This window comes from Hypomesus transpacificus, chromosome 8, assembly GCF_021917145.1.
Source record: "Hypomesus transpacificus isolate Combined female chromosome 8, fHypTra1, whole genome shotgun sequence".
NCBI lineage: Eukaryota > Metazoa > Chordata > Actinopteri > Osmeriformes > Osmeridae > Hypomesus > Hypomesus transpacificus.
In genome coordinates, this window is record NC_061067.1 from 2349425 (window position 1) to 2366564 (window position 17140).

Consider the following 17140-nt stretch of genomic DNA (forward strand, 5'->3'; position numbering starts at 1 on the left):
TCTCCTCCCAACAGCTGAACTTTATTAACTCCAGCTTGGCCCACACGTCAACATAATAGATATATATATATTTGTATATATATGTATATATATTTATAAATAAATATAATTAGCATGTACTATTGCTAAAGCATAAACTGACTTGACGGAAAGACAGTTAGTCCAAACAATATATACTGGAGCACTACTGTGTGTCACACTGGGAATAAAGAGATCAAAAAATCTATAACACAAATTCTGCATCCATAACTATAACAACACATGCCACTAGAACCAACCACGGGGAAGCAGCATGTGGACAGCATCCAGACTGAGAACAATGCGTTTATGTGTGTGAGTGTGTGTGAGTGTGTGAGTGTGTCTACTCTTTGTGGGTCTGTGAGAGTGGCCTGGTGAGGGGGGAAGGGTTAGGTGTTTGGGGTTCGAGATAACATTTTGAATGGAAGTGAATGGTTGGGCCCCACTAGGGTAGTAAAACAAACTTGGGTGTGTGTATCTTGTTATCTATGTGCCCAAGTGCTGATGTGTGTGTGCATGCATGTATGTGTGTTTCTTTGTTTGTAAGTATGTGCGAGTGTATGTGCCGGTGTGTGTGTGTGTGTGCGATATAGAGTACAATTGCTTTAGTTGTGTGCAGCGTCTAGAGGGACAGTTCCATGGCAGCAGCAGTACAATGATTACATTAGTTACAGGTATTCCTACAGAGGAGATACAGAATATCTGGCATAATCGAGCGTCTAGGTGACATGCACTGTACTGTCTGAAATTCCACAGGAAGACCAGGTTTTAGGCTAGAGCCCGGACCTAACACATGGGAAGAAATCAAACAATCCCTACAGTATGACTTTACTCATGCCATGTATGTGAGTCCTGAGCAGGAACCAAAACCTGCACAAACTGTGGCCCTAGGCCCTCGTCCCTAGTACTAGTTACTGGGACCGCTAGAGTAGATAAGACTTGTGCTCATAATTCGTGCAAGCTAACTCCAGGCAGACACGTACATAGAGGACTACCTGCACAAAACACTCAGTGCCCTGGACGCAGTTTGTCAGCGTCCGAAACATTCGCTAGATATATCGATCTAAGTGTCGCTATAAGGCTGCATCATCGGTATACGCTGTACGTCGGTGCTAACACAACCTGTCTGGTGATACAAACATGGCACATCAAGCAGGATATAGAAATATACTGTAAAAGGTCTGTCCAATCAGAGGGCAGAAAGAAGCTGCTCCGTGACGCTATTGGAGGAAGCAGTTCCCCAAGTTGTCTCTTGTGTCCAAGTATGTCTAGGGCTATCATAGGCTGTGTGTGTGTGTGTTAAAGACAGGCCAAAGCAGTCTTTCTCGCAGATGCGGGGGTCGTCGGAGAGTCGTTCCTGAGCTCTACCTATCCATCGTCGTCTGAAAGAGGACACAGCTACAAACCATGTGGAGTCAGGTGCTGACAGGTCTGGTACTGTCCCTGGCGTACCGCTCGGGATAAACAAATACAGTTCCTCCTCTGGTACTGTAGGCTTATTACGCCAACAGTCTGGCAGTCTGGGTCCATCAGAATGTGTCTATCTGCTTCTGGACTGACGCTCAACACTGTTTGGTGTGTGTGTTTAAGTGTCAGACGTGGGTCTCGATGTAGGAGTGTGTGTGAGAGAGCGAAGGAGTTTGCTGGGCGGACTCTGACTCGGCCGGTGTGACTGGGTCCTGAGAGAACAGCTCCTGATAGGCTCTCTTCCACTCCTGGAACTCTGCCGACGACAGCTGGGGATTGGCCAACAGCCTGTCAATCAGAGCTAGTTCCCCCTCCCTGTCCTATAGGGACGCAGAAACAAAGGAGGGGCCGGTCACTCTCTATTTTTTTCAGAAGACACATACAATCTCTCTTTTTCTCTCTCTCTCACTCTCTCTCTCTCCTTCGCTTCTCTCTGTTTCTCTCTCTCTCTTCGCTTCTTGCTTTCTCTCCCGCTAAGTCTTTCTCTCTACTCCTCTTCATCTCTCACTTTCTCTTTTTTATCTCTCTCTCACAAACACAAACAGACAAAAACACACATTCAGCACGGAAACAGGACGTGCTCCAGGACTCACAGCCATTGCGCAGACGCCAGACAGATGCACAAGAGCAGGGTTATCAACACCAACGCCAGCAGCAACAGCAGCACAAGCTCCACCCCCTGACGAAGCTCCGCCTCCTAGCAGCACACACTAGCGACGTGACGACGGCCACACAGAAGAAGCCGGACACCTGGGTGTGGTCGCCAAGCAGCCGTATCCATAGCAACAAAGCAGCCACATCCGTAGCGACAAAACCCCAGCGACATGGACAGACCCCAAGCAGGACAGGACCATGGAGCGCACGGATGAAAATCACAGGACAGACACACACACACACACATAGAACAGACACACATACACACACACACACACACACAAACAAACAGGACAGACACACACACAAACAGATTTTTCACACACATACATTGGATGTGTAGAGTTAGGGTTCAGAGTGATGTTTCTGGAGGAGGTGTAGTGTGTGTGTTTGTGTGTGTGTGTGTGTGCACCTTCAGAGTGGAGGTGAGTATGCGCAGACGATGCAGGCGGTCGTTGAGCTGGGGGTCGGCCGCCCTGCGCAGGAACGACTGTCTGAACTCTGTCTGACCCCGGAGCTCTGAGGGCCGCCCCAGGGGACACACCCCACCCTGCTCACACGCACGGAACAGGTCGCCCAGCGACGCCCCTTCACCTGCACCTACACACACATGCAAACACACACAGGGTCAGAGTCAAATACACACACACGTGCAGACACATGTAGGTCAGATGCACACACAAACACACACAAACACACACACAGTTCCTGTTTCAACAAGGATACCGGACCAGACTTCAGACATGATTCACCAGAGGAAGTGATTTGGTGAGGTTAGTGATGTTGGTGAGCACTTCTCTAACTCTGAGTTTCATGAAGGTTAGTAGATATGGAGGAGCCTTAAGTGTCTGGGATGTAGCGCACACTGTCACCATTGGGGAGCAGTAGATGTGCATGTACTTGACACACAGACCTGAATTCTATCTAGGGAATGCCGAGGATGATAGCCATGTAATGCATGTTATGCATGGTGCTTGTGTGGGTGGGTGTGTGTGTGAGAGAAAGAGAAAGAGAGAGAGAGAGATAGAAAAAGACAGACATAAAGAGAGAGGGAGGGAAAGAAAGAGAGAGAGAGAGAAAAAGACAGACATAAAGAGAGAGGGAGGGAAAGACAGTGTACATTAGTTAATTACCCATTATGTGTGTGTGTGAGTGAGTGAGTGAGTGAGAGAGAGAGAGAGAGAGAGAGAGAGAGAGAGAGAGAGAGAGAGAGAGAGAGAGAGAGAGAGAGAGACAGAGAGTGTGTGTGACAGAGAGACTAGGTGTGTGTGTCTAACTCACCGGTGTGTGTGTGCAGGTCCTGTCTTACAGGTGGTGCCAGCACGGTGTGCAGGTTGCTGTCTCGAGGTAAGGTGTAACTGCGGGGTTTCCCTCCATGGGTTGCCATGGGGATGAGTCTCTGGGTTGCCAGGGGATACGGGAGGTTCCTCTGTGCGGGGAGAGTGTAGACTCCGCCCACAGCCATACTCTCAAGCCCTACCACAGGGTCCGCAAACACAGCGTCTTCTGGACAAACCAAGCAAAACCAACCACCGCGTTTCAAACCAGGTAGAAATATAATGTGACTCAAGCCGGTCAGAAACCTAGTGGTCCGGTCCATTTCCTAGATTCTAACAGACGCTTTCATTCCAAGCAATGTAAGGGGGGATTTGAACCTGCTACCTTTCAATCTGCAGTCTAATATCACTGAGTTATCCCCCGTTACCTAGGGGACCAGTTACCTAACGACTCAGTCTGCCGCCCTGCGTCTGTCAAGGCCAGTTACCTAGGGTCAAGTAACCTAAAGGAACAGTTACCTAGGGGACCAGTAACCTAAAGGACCAGTTACCTAGGGTCCAGTAACCTAAGGAACCAGTTACCTAGGGGACCAGTAACCTAAAGGACCAGTTACCTAGGGGACCAGTCACCTAAGGGACCAGTTACCTAGGGGTCCAGTAACCTAAAGGACCAGTTACCTAGGGGACCAGTAACCTAAAGGACCAGTTACCTAGGGGACCAGTAACCTAAAGGACCAGTTACCTAGGGGACCAGTAACCTAAGGGACCAGTTACCTAGGGGTCCAGTCTGCAGGTAGTGCAGCCCTGCCTCTGTTAGGGGGGTCTCTATCAGGTCCTGCCACGAGCGTCGCTGGGACGAGGAGGAGCGCCCCGGGGAGCCTGTCTCACTGCTGCCCCCCCCAGGACTGGAGCGATACTACAGGAGGAGAGAGAGAGAGAAAGAGAGAGAGAGAGGTAGGGGGTAAATAGAGGTAGTAGAGATGGGAAATTCAGGCAACCTATATCCAGGGGGCGTTGGTTTGTTTTCAAATATGGGTTGGACAAGTTTTTTATAACTGAGGATGCGGTCGTTAACGTACATTTTAAAGTTTCAAAAAAGTACAATAAAATCTACACCCATCTACACCAATGTCAATCAAAAACATATTTTATTGATCAAAATAGGAAAACAAAATCAATACTGACCTCTACAGGATCACAGCGGTACTGCGCGTCGCTGCTGCTGCTCCCAATCGCCTTCCTGCCACTGTGAGTGGCAGGAAGTGGTCCCCCACTGGTCCCCCGTGGTCCAGAGTGGTACTGCGCCTCGCTGCCGCCGACCGCAGGCTCGCCCAGGAAGTCCTCCTGAGAGGAGCGGGAACGAGACGTCTCCGTTGACGACAGACGGCCGGTCCTGCCCTCCACGTACGCACTCATCTGAGAGAGGAAGGGGATGAGAGAGAGAGGGAGGGACGAGAGAGAGGCAGCGATGAGAGAGAGGGAGGGATGAAAGAGAGAGGGAGGGATGAAAGAGAGAGGGGGAAGATGAGGGTAAGGGAGGATGGTCGTAAGGGATCGAAAGAGAGGATAGAAGGGGGAGATTTAGGGATAGAAAAGGAGGGGGGTGAGAAAGAGGGTGTCGTAGAGGGGAGGGGGGCAACTCACTGAGGGGGGCCGGGGGTAGGTGTCGTAGGGGGGAGGGGGGCTGTCCTGTTTGGGGCTGGAGGCTTCCTCCTCCTGATCACTCTCACTCCAGTAGTCTGGAGATTCAGAAACACACACACAAGGTTACAGCCAGGGACATAACGTGTGTATGTTAGTGTGCCTGTGTGTGTGTGTGCCTGTGTGTAGTAGTGTGCCTGTGTGTGTGTCCTCACCCTGCTCCTGGCGTATCCGCTCTGTGTATCCGACAGCAGCCATGTTCAGACGGCTAAGCCACCTGCAGGCCACGCCCACAGGAAACAGGAAACAGGAAGCAAAACTGGATCAGGCCCTCAGGAGTGGACTGACATTGTCCACTGTCATGACACACAGACTGTATACCTCAACCCTGGAGGAGGGTCACCGGTTGTGGTTATGTGACATCATTATTATTCGGTGTCATGTGACTCACTGACCTGTTCATGTCATCCACGCCATCGGCAGCAAAGTAGAAACTCTTAACTTTGGGATGGCACGCTTTGAACGCGCTGGAGAAAGAGGGAGGGTTACAAAGACACACAGCAGGAGAGATGCACTCACAAACTGCTCACAAAACCATCCTTTTGTCAGTGAATACTCACTACTTCTTGCGACACTCGCTGGCTCTGTCAATCTTGAACTCTGGGAGACTGACAAAGCCTTCAGCCTTCTCATCCTGGGGATGAAGAGAGAGAGACAGGGGGGGGGGGGGGGTAGAGAAAGGGAGGGGGGGTAGGGAGAGAGGGGGGGAGAGAGAGAGCGGGAGAAAGGGGTGGAGGAGAGGATAGAAAGTCAGCAAGGAGCAAAACAGGACTAAACTCTGTCGTACATATAGAAACCACACACACTCACACACACGGTGGTGGGCTCACCTCTTCGTTGATGTACCAGTAGAGACAGGTTTCTTTGAGAACAAACCAGTACTTCTTCCACTTCTGGGAGAAGTATCCCTTGGCGTCCCTCTTCCTCCAGAGCCAGCCCTCACAGTCTCCCCGGCCCAGGGCCTTGCAGGACACCCGCCTGCGGCTCAGCAGGGTCAGGCCTCGGCCTGGACACACGGGGGGGGGAAAGGTGGAGGAGGAGAGAGGCAGGGGGCTTCAGACAGGGAGGTGTGTCTAGACCAGGGGTCCCCAAACTACGGCCGAATACGGCCCGCTCACACATTGGGACCGGCCCTCTGAACGATGTCAGAGAAAATCAGTTCACACTGATTAATATGCATAAGTAAGTCAATGTTTTGATTTCAATAGCAATTAATATGAACAAAAGGTCATTACTATGGTAATAATGCTCTTTTAATACGCTATATATCCCTTGATATGTACGGATGTATGGTGCATAACAAAATATAATTTAGCATAGTAAATTATCCATAATAATTTTCTGTTACAGACCGACCCGGTCCCACATTAAAGAAAGGAAAAATGTTCTGGGCCTCGCAAAAAAAAGTTTGGGGACCCCTGGTCTAGGGGATGGCTGGTCTGTGTGTTTGTGACCAGGGCTGTGCCCTCTCTAATAAGCATTACAAGACGATGCATGCCGCCTGATTGGCTGCTCTCCTCTCTCACCTTTGTTCTTCTTCCTGGTCTTAGAGAGAGACGTCGACTGCTGGTACGTCTGAGACAGAGAAAGAGGGAGAGAAAGAGAGAGAGAGAGACAGAGAGAGAGAGAGAGAAGGGGGGAGAGAGAGAGGGGGGGAGAGAGAGAGGGGGGGAGAGAGAGAGAGAGAGAGAGTGAGAGAGAGAGAGAGAGAGAGAGAGAGAGAGAGAGAGAGAGAGAGAGAAGGAGAGAGGGAAGGAAGGAAGGAAGGAAGGAAGGAAGGAAGGAAGGAAGGAAGGAAGGAGAGAGGGGGGAAAGAGAGTGAGAAAGAGGACGAGAGGAAGATAAGTGAGGAGGGAGAGAGGAGTAGGCTGTCAGGATGAATCAGGGATCTTTGCTCACGGCACACATTTCTGGGAAATAAGACAAGACAGATTTGAGTAAGACCAGGGAGATGAGAAGGAAAACACACACACGTACAGTAAATACTGTGTCAACACACTGACAAACAGGATGACAAAACAGCCTCACACGCGTACACACGCACACGCACTGGGGTGCAGAGGTACAAGTCCCCCTCACAGAAGGCTGTAGCGCCCCGTAACACCTCTCACACCTCTAAACATAGAACAGAAAGAGGGATGGAGGCGAGAGAGAGGGAGAGAGAGAGAGGCAGGAGACAAGGGAGGTGCAGAGAGAGAGACTGCGGGAGGTGGAAAGGGTGATGGAGCAGAATGACCTACAGATGATGTTGATGGAAGGATTATAGAAATGCAAAAGGGCGTGTATTGTTGTTGGTAAAAGTTTGATACACCTCAACTGTGCGACCTACGTTGTGTTTTGTTTCACCTTCTTCCATTTGGCAAACCTGGACTCTCTTTGAAAAAAAAGAGTGCACATTTTGGGGGTTCTCACTTGGTGGACAGTATTTGCTCCTTGCTCTGTCAAGCTAAAAGTATTTACCATTTTTTTTCCATATAATTCCATATCACTCCTCGGACTTCTGTCAGCCAGTAAGTCAGTCCTGGTGTGATGTCACAGCCTAACACGTGAGGGAGCTGGACCCTGGCCAATCGCAGCACTGCGCTCAGTAGGACAGATGACATAGGCCCGCCCACACCTACTGACACACCATCTGCCATCTCAGCTTCCATACACACACACACACACACACAAACACACACTTATACACACATATTCAGACACACACACTCCCATTTATACACACACACGCTCACAGAAAAAGATAGACACGGACACCCAAACACATACAGACACATACACACACTCACACACACTCGCTCTGGTGTTGCACGTAACACTCACACACACGGCCTTACATAAGGAGATGCTGTGAAGACACTTTGGATTAGATGTAGAGTGACAGCTGAGGATGTCTGAGAGGAAAGGGGGGGGGCAGAGGAGGACAGGAGGGGACAGGCCAGCAATGGACAGATGTCATGTTCGAGCATGGAGAGACGACCCACCCCACCCTCTCTCAACACACACACACACACACCTCTCCAAGGCTCAAAGCAAAAGCAGGAGGTAAATTGTGTGTGTCACCGGAGACTTCCGGAAGGTACAGTCAGCCACGACTCAGAGCAGCGAAACTGCCCCCACACGCACCTTGGATGAATCAGGAGCCGCAGAGTTTGGACAGTATGTTTGACTCCCCTGCTTTACACTACATCACACCCCTCGGAAAATTCAAAGATGACCGAGCAAAAGTAGGACGCAAATCGTGTTTTGGTTTGCTGAGGCCTGTTTTGGACGGGCTGAACCGGACACCACAGACTGCTGTTCCTGCACACTCACATGGTAGAGAGCAGCTTGCTCTGTGGGCGTGGCCTCTCTCTGAAGGACATAGTGGGAGGGGCTCTGGCTGTGGTGGCTCCGCCTCTTGGTGCGTTTGCCAGTGTCGTTGCTCCGCTTGCCCGTGTCGCGTTTCTGGCTCCGCCCAGTGTGGGAGGAGTAATCCTCCGAACCGAGCCTCTCCTCTCCTCCAGCCAATCCCACGTAGCGCAGCAGAGACGCTTCTGAGGAACAGCAAATCACAACAGGCCATCAGCATAGGTGAGTGTGTGTGTGTGCATGAACTGATTGGCTGTTCTTGTGGGGATTTTTTACTTGTGTTTAACATAAACACCAAAGTTTCATAGACACCAATGCTAGCATGTTCAGTGAAGCTAACATAGTCACCAGCGTTACCAGGCATCGATGCCAACATGTTCAACGTTGACAACATGAACATTTATGCTACAGGCGCCGACGGTCTGAACAACCCAAGTTTTGCTACCTCTACCCTGCTTCCTTCCTCTCCTCCCCTGGTTGCCAGGCAGCAGCCAATGGGAGGGGACACACTCGGCTCAGCTGCTGTCAGCGCCTCCATGGCAACAGCGTGAGTGATTCAGGTGGAGGTCGGAGAGAATGGTCGCTTTCTCTGTCCGCCTCCTCCACTCTTTTCCCTTTTTTTCCTCCTCTCGCTCGTCTTGTCTTCGGCGCCCTCCCTCTCTTTCTTTCTCTCGCCCCTCTCTGCTCCTTTCCCCCCCTGTCTCTCCTCCAGGCTTCTCTCTCTGTGTCTCTCCCTCCCACTCCCTCTTATTCTAGTTCTTTCTCTCTCTTTCTAATGCCACCTGACAGAGGGAAGGAGGGAGGGAGAGCAGAGCAGAGCCATTGATCTCCACATAATGCAGAGAGACAGAGACATTTACCAGAATCTAACAGGCGCCAGGGCAGGCAAAACACACACACACCCCCTCACACACACAACAGATATATATACACATATACCAACACACAAGCACAGTCACAGGCACTTGAAACATGAATAGACGCACACATTCCAGATGAATGTGCACTTACAAACAGACACACACATTCCAGATGAATGTACACAAACACACACGCGCCGAGTTACATACGCTCACATAAATAGACAAACACGCACCCATGCCAGATGAACGTACACAAGCACAGTCACAGGCACTTGAACATAAATAGACACACACACACACACAAGCACACACACACACACACACTAACCTCTGCGGTTGTCCCTGTTCAGCTTGGCTGGGTCTTCGTAGTCCCCCACCCAGTTGCACTCCACAGGCATGGAGATAGGCCTAAGCCTTCCTGGGGTATGAACACACACACACACATAAACCCATGCACAAACACCAACAAACAGTCCTCACTTTGGCCCTGAAGTACTGCCAAGTGATAACTGTATTCCACTGTAAGCAAGCTCTCCTCTAGTATGGCAACATCACACACACACATCTCCACAGGTCACATAGCCTCAGGTAATGGTCATGGATTATAGCTTATGTGATCTGTTCCGGTAGGTTCCACACAGCCAGACAAGGACACACACATACCACCCATACACACACGCAGACACGCTCTTCAAAACACACGTTGATACGCACACACACACACATGCACGCACAAACACGCACAGGAATGCACACGCACGGACAATCTGTCAGTGTACCATAGGTGGGCGTGGTACAGTAAACTGGCTCCTCCTCTTCCTGTTGGTGAGATTCCTGGTCCAGGAAAGAGTTGGGCGACTCTGAGCGTTTGGCCAGCAAGGAGGCGCCATGGTTACGGGACGCCTCATCGCCAGGCAAGGTCCCCGTTTCATCCCTATGGCAACAGCATTGAGTCATCAACAAAGGAACCTGGACCAGAACACGAAGCCCTCTCGGCTAAACTTGTTCGTTATCGCTTCCTTCTGAAAAGGTATTGACTCGAGCGATCAATTGTACAGACAGTCTTTTCAAGAGACACCCCCACACATGACTGTCCCTCCCCCCACACACACATACACACACACACAGACACACAGAAAGTCATGCGCACACACACTTTAGACGTTTGCCGTCTGGCTAGAATCCAACAGTTTAACACTAATTGTGTGGGCGCCCTGATGGAGTGGTTGGAGCTCTTACCGCAGGTGCCCGGGTTAGATTCGATTCCCGGGTCATATCCTGCATGGCATCCTCTCTCATTCTATCTGTCTCTATCCTTTTCTGTCACTATCAAGAGGAAATAAAGACGAAAAATTGCCCCCAAATAATGATATTTAAAAGAGATAAACACTATACTTGTCACAAGACTTTTCCCGAAAAACTCCCAGTGTTTCGGCTGTCCATGTCTCCTCCATGCTGGCAGACCACAGATGACAGCTCACATGAGTGAAACAGTATGCCCCAGGGCCCTCTGACCCTCCCAGCCAGCCGGAACGTCCCTGCCCCTGATCACCAGACAGGAGGCGGGGCTACAGGGCCCAGCTGTGAGCAGCTAATAGCCAGCACTTCAACCAGCTTTGTTGTGGCAGGCTGCTCCATCTATACTGTGAAGGGGTTAGGGATGCTTCTCGACACTCGCACCTCTCAGCTGGCTTTGTTAGCGAAAAATTATGTCCGCCGTTTCTGGGACAGCAAAGAGCACGACACGCGCGTTGCTAACAAAGCGTCGCGCCGTTAAACGGGGTTGTTGGTACAGACGGCATCGGTCTTATTTCAAGGCTAATCATGTAGAGTGAGTGCTCTCTGGTAGCTCTGTGCAAGCTGTTGTCGATGTTACAGCCTACTGTGACACACATACAACTCGTTGCTTAGCCTCCCAGTGCATGACACGCCATATAGGGCTTAGTTGGCCAACACACACATGTACACGCACACACGCACACGTAGACACACATACTGTTTACACACGTACACATACATGCACTGTCCCCACACACACCCCCACCACACACACACACATCCCTACCTCGGTGTGTACGGCTCAGCAGGAGGGGGTGGGATGTAGAGGTCCTGGAGGGCGGAGCTCTTGGTGGGCGTGCCTGAGGGCGTGGCCGGACCACTGCCGGGGCTCCTGGTTGGCTGCAGACACACATGGGTGGGAGAGGCTATGAAGTTAAACCCTCTGGCCAACATCTGTCACGCAGCAGGCAGATGCTGCACAGCACTGCATCAGACGCGTAATGGCTAAACTAGGGGGTGAGAGGTTAGGGGACAACTAGGGGGTGGTTGGGGTTAGGGGGGACGGGTGTCGAGGGTTTGAGAGGTTTAGGGCACCTCCTACCTGCAGAGCTAAGGGTTTCCAGCGCATGTTCTTCAGCAGCGCGGGGGCGGAGCTAAGCGTGCTCTGTGGGCGTTTCTTCAGCGTCAAAGACACGCCCCCCTTGTCTGCTCGTAGAGAGCCCACCAGGTTACGCAGCTGCCAGCCCACCTGGGGGCCGGGAGAGAGGGTCAACACGCACACAGAACAGTAGATACCAGCCCCCCCCACACACACACAGTAGACACTACCACACACAGAGACGAGTAGATAATGACACACACACAGAAGAGTAGATAATAACACACACACACACACAGAAGAGTAGATAATGACACACACAAACACACACACACACAGAAGAGTAGATAATGACACACACACACACACAGAAGAGTAGATAATGACACACACACACACACACACTGATCAGATGAGAGAAGCTCACCACAGTCTGGTGGTTAACTTGGATGACCTCATCTCCTGCATGGATCTTCTTACAGCGGTCAGCAGGAGACTGAGGGACAGAGAAGGGTGAGAGAGAAGGAAGGAGGGAGGAAGAGAGAGAAGGAGGAGAGAGAGAAGGAGAGAGGAAGAGAGAGAAGGAGGAGAGAGAGAAGGAGGGAGGAAGAGAGAGAAGGAGGAGAGAGAGAAGGAGAGAGAAGGGTGAGGGAGAAGGAAGGAGGGAGGAAGAGAGAGAAGGAGGAGAGAGAGAAGAAGAGACAAGGGTGAGGGAGAAGGAAGGAGGGAGGAAGAGAGAGAAGGAGGAGAGAGAGAAGAAGAGACAAGGGTGAGGGAGAAGGAAGGAGGGAGGAAGAGAGAGAAGGAGGAGAGAGAGAAGGAGAGAGAAGGGTTAGGGAGAAGGAAGGAGGGAGGAAGAGAGAGAAGGAGGAGAGAGAGAAGGAGAGAGAAGGGTGAGGGAGAAGGAAGGAGGGAGGAAGAGAGAGAAGGAGGAGAGAGAGAAGAAGAGACAAGGGTGAGGGAGAAGGAAGGAGGGAGGAAGAGAGAGAAGGAGGAGAGAGAGAAGGAGAGAGAAGGGTGAGGGAGAAGGAAGGATGGAGGAAGAGAGAGAAGGAGGACAGAGAGAAGGAGAGAGAAGGGTGAGGGAGAAGGAAGGAGGGAGGAAGAGAGAGAAGGAGGAGAGAGAGAAGGAGAGACAAGGGTGAGAGAGAAGGAAGAAGGGAGGAAGAGAGAGAAGGAGGAGAGAGAGAAGGAGAGAGAAGGGTGAGAGAGAAGGAAGAAGGGAGGAAGAGAGAGAAGGAGGAGAGAGAGAAGAAGAGACAAGGGTGAGGGAGAAGGAAGGAGGGAGGAAGAGAGAGAAGGAGGAGAGAGAGAAGGAGAGACAAGGGTGAGGGAGAAGGAAGGAGGGAGGAAGAGAGAGAAGGAGGAGAGAGAGAAGGAGAGAAGGAGGAGGGAGAAGGAAGGAGAGAGAGGAGGAAGAGAGAAGGATGGAGAGAGAGAGAGAGAGAGAGAGAGAGAGAGAGAGAGAGAGAGAGAGAGAGAGAGAGAGAGAGAGAGAGAGAGAAGGAGAGAAGGAAGGAAGGAAGAAAAGAACAAGGTGAGGATGAACGCTGACCTGTGTTAGTGCTGTGTGTTGATGTTGGGTTCATGTTGCTAGGTGACGTTTGTGAAGTGACTCACCCCTTCTGTGGTCCCTGTGATGACATGCAGACCATCGTAGGTTGACTTGATGTACATCCCCTGAAGAGGACATACACTCTTACTGCACAGATCACACACACACACTATACAACTCCCACACACTCCTAAAACCCATTGGGAGTCACTCACAGTAAAATGAGTCAAACACACACACAAACACTGTACAATTCCCACACACACACGCACTCCCACTGAAAGTCAAATACACCTGTCTACCACACACACACATATTCACACACATTCAGTCCACACACACAGTGTTTACCAGGCCCTCGGTGGGTTTGATGTTGGTGAGGTGCACCAGCTCCAGGTGAGCTGACTGGGACACCAGCGGATCTGACGACACACACACGATGTGCTCACACACCTCCGACAGAGTCTTACACTGGAGAGAGAGAGACAGGGAGAGAGAGAGAGAGAGAGAGAGAGAGAGAGAGAGAGAGAGAGAGAGAGAGAGAGATTTGGTTTTCCTGTAATGTAATCACTTGTAAAAACGCCTCGGCCATCTCTTCCCAGAGAAAAGGGAACAGTGGTATAATGGCAGGGAGGAAGAGGAGGGGGAAGAAAGAGACAGAAGAGAATGAGGGCAGAACTCACCACATGGAGAATCTTATTCTCAGTTTCATAAACGGTACAGTCCTGAGAGAGAAGCAGGGAGAGAATACATCATTACACACACTTAACATAATCGGGTCCTATAATGGCTGCAGAGTGGCCTCCTTCTGCTTCTACCTACACAAACACACACGCACACAGAGACACACACGCACACAGAGACACACACGCGCACAGAGACACACACGCGCACAGAGACACACACGCGCACAGAGACACACACGCGCACAGAGACACACACGCGCACAGAGACACACACGCGCACAGAGACACACACGCACACAGAGACACACACACGCGCACAGAGACACACACGCGCACAGAGACACACACGCGCACAGAGACACACACGCGCACAGAGACACACACGCACACAGAGACACACACGCGCACAGAGACACACACGCGCACAGAGACACACACGCGCACAGAGACACACACGCGCACAGAGACACACACGCGCACAGAGACACACACGCGCACAGAGACACACACGCGCACAGAGACACACACGCGCACAGAGACACACACAGCGCGCACAGAGACACACACGCGCACAGAGACACACACGCGCACAGAGACACACACGCGCACAAGAGACACAGGCATCATGCTCCTGGGAGCTGGACCACCCACAATACATGCTGTTTCACACCTGTAAGGAGAAGAACAAGCCATGTCGTGTTCTTCAAAACTCTCTCTCTCACACACACAAACACACTCACACACACCTGCTGTCCACACACACCTATTGCACACACACATCTGCTGTATACACAAACCTACTGCACACACACACACACAACTGCTGTACACACACACCTACTGCACACACACACACACACCTGCCGGCTGTACACACACATACCTGCTGTACACACACACACCTGTTGTACACACACACACACACCTGCTGTACGATGGTAGTGAGTTCCAGACAAAGCTGGATGACATTGTTTCGGGTCACTGAGTAGTCTGCGACTGCAGCGAAAGATGACCTGAGACAAGGAAAACACACACTGTCAATACACACAAGCTAGTTCAACACACACACACATCATCAGTACCCAAGCGAGTGCATCACACACACATACCTCACTGCATTCTCCCACAGACCCAGATTCAGATTAGATTCTGCCCCAAGTGTGAGTGTGTGCATATGTGTGTGCACGCGCTTGTGTGTGTGTGTGTGCATGAGTGTCGGTGTGTGTGTACGTGCATGAGTGTATGTGTGCATACGTGCGTGTGTGTACGTGCAAGCGTGTATGTGTGTATGATAGGCAATTTGGGTCATCAGTATTGAGGCTGTGTGCTATATATACGCAAGACCTGAGGGCTACCCAGAATGCTTCATGACCATCAGGCTACAACCATTCAACAATGTTGCAACAACTCTTCAACAGCCTTTTCACACACTCCTCTATGGTTTCTGAAGGACTGCAGTCTAGTCCAGGGCTAGACCCTCAACCCTGGTCCTCAGGACTCCCCTACCCTGCATGTTCTATCCAGATGATTCCCTGCTCCAACTCACCTGATTCAAATGAAAGGGGTCGTTAGTTGGTTTCTGATGAGCTTGATAACGATCATTCATCTGAGCCAGGTGTGTTGGAGCAGGGAAACATCTAGAACATGCCCTCTGTGACATTGCTTGTAAAAACTAAGGGCAAAGACATTGCATGGGATTTGATTATATGCACCAGAAGTGGAAAAACCATACAACCACACTTCCTTCTGCTTCAGTCCAATGCTTTTGCATCGGTGTTGAACTGCCACTGTTAAAATTAGGTAGCTCAAAATCAAGCACAGAGAGACTTTTTTCCCCTCAATGTCACACTGCCTTTGTGTGTGAGTGTTGAAGCCTGCGTTCATGCGAGTGTGTGTGTGTTGCCCTTAAGACCGGTGTGTGTGTTTGGCATTTCAGGGACCTACGTCAAAGACCCGAGGCAAAAAACAGGGAATTATAGGAGAGAGAGAAGAAGGGAGACAGAAAAGAAGAGGAGAAATATATACAGAATGAAAGTGAGGAGAGAGAAAAACATAGAGAGCTAGCCCAGCTAGATGTTACAAATAAAGTAAACCTGTTACTGTATATTGTAAGTATTATTATTATAGTTCCGTTGCTGTATATTGTTACTGTTATTATTACTAGTTGGAGACAACGGGGGACTGGTTGTTTTCATCCTTATTTGTATAAGTATAACCTAATTTAGAGTTCTTTCCCCTGGAACAGATTTAATGTTCCAACTGAGGGGGGCTGTCGTTGTTTTGGTGTGTGGGGCTGCATCAAATACCCTTTTTGCTCTGTTAAATTGCTGCACTAGTCCACACTTGACCGGTGGGGATCTCATTCTATTATGACTGTAACTGTTAGCTGCTCCTGGCATTCTCTAATCCTTGCTCTCCTCTCTGTCCCCCCCCCCACACATTCCCTGTGGTGTGGGGGGTTTGAGCTGTCAGGACCTGCTTGGTCGTCGGTCTGCCTACGCTGAACCAGGTCGTCACCCGGAATCCAGTCTCCATGACGGCCAACAGCGAGTTTCCCGGTCCCATCCAACGTCTATAAAGCCGAACAATGGATTTTGGTGTTTCAAAACCCATTGACACTGTATGACTATGTTTAGCTTGTGTTCTGCTCCTCTCTCTTACCAACCGTCTCTGGAGGAGGGGATCCCTCTCTGAATTGCTCCTCCCAAGGTTTCTTCCATTTTTTTCTCCCGGTGGGAGTTTTTCTGGGAGTTTTTCCTTGTCTTCCTTGAGGGTTTAGGTTGGTTGAGGGGCTTTGATTTGATTTGATTAGAGAGACAGCAATAGAGTGTGTGTGAGAGAGGGAGAGAGAGAGAGAGAGAGAGAGAGAGAGAGAGAGAGAGAGAGAGAGAGAGAGAGAGAGAGAGAGAGAGAGAGAGAGAGAGAGAGAGAGAGAGAGAGAGAGAGAGAGAGAGAGAGAGAGAGAGAGAGGAAGACAAAAAGAGAGAGAGGGAGAGAGAGAGAGAAAGAGGAAGAGAGATAAAGAATGAGAGATTGGGGAGAGAAAACTAGACAGTGAGAGAGATGGAGGGGAAACATAAAATAAGAGAGGGAGAGAGAGACAGAATGAAAGAGTGGGGAGAGAGAGAGACACAGAGAGAGAGAGGGCAGAGAGAGGGAGAGAGTGAGAGAAGGGGAGACACTCACAATAG

At 50.5% G+C, this 17140-nt stretch overlaps 1 protein-coding gene across 3 annotated transcripts in view; it reads right to left on the reverse strand.

The window, feature by feature from the left end:
• cnksr2a (connector enhancer of kinase suppressor of Ras 2a) overlaps window positions 1–17140 on the reverse strand; it is a 25676-nt gene continuing 8536 nt past the window's right edge. For 2 of the 3 annotated variants that reach the window (XM_047023693.1, XM_047023691.1), the window contains 21 exons: window positions 14875–14962; window positions 13947–13988; window positions 13615–13734; window positions 13329–13388; window positions 12136–12204; window positions 11712–11858; window positions 11397–11509; window positions 10111–10265; window positions 9660–9749; window positions 8433–8653; window positions 6644–6692; window positions 5948–6123; window positions 5678–5751; window positions 5513–5584; window positions 5273–5334; window positions 5061–5155; window positions 4602–4832; window positions 4191–4332; window positions 3421–3645; window positions 2552–2739; window positions 1–1805 (listed from right to left, as the gene is read on the reverse strand). In XM_047023693.1, coding sequence (XP_046879649.1) covers window positions 1611–1805; window positions 2552–2739; window positions 3421–3645; window positions 4191–4332; window positions 4602–4832; window positions 5061–5155; window positions 5273–5334; window positions 5513–5584; window positions 5678–5751; window positions 5948–6123; window positions 6644–6692; window positions 8433–8653; window positions 9660–9749; window positions 10111–10265; window positions 11397–11509; window positions 11712–11858; window positions 12136–12204; window positions 13329–13388; window positions 13615–13734; window positions 13947–13988; window positions 14875–14962 — 2614 coding nt within the window. In that variant the 3' untranslated portion in view covers window positions 1–1610. Of the gene's footprint in view, window positions 1806–2078; window positions 2236–2551; window positions 2740–3420; window positions 3646–4190; window positions 4333–4601; window positions 4833–5060; window positions 5156–5272; window positions 5335–5512; window positions 5585–5677; window positions 5752–5947; window positions 6124–6643; window positions 6693–8432; window positions 8654–9659; window positions 9750–10110; window positions 10266–11396; window positions 11510–11711; window positions 11859–12135; window positions 12205–13328; window positions 13389–13614; window positions 13735–13946; window positions 13989–14874; window positions 14963–17140 lie in introns of all 3 variants that reach the window. The other variant, XM_047023694.1, reaches the window with a different exon arrangement.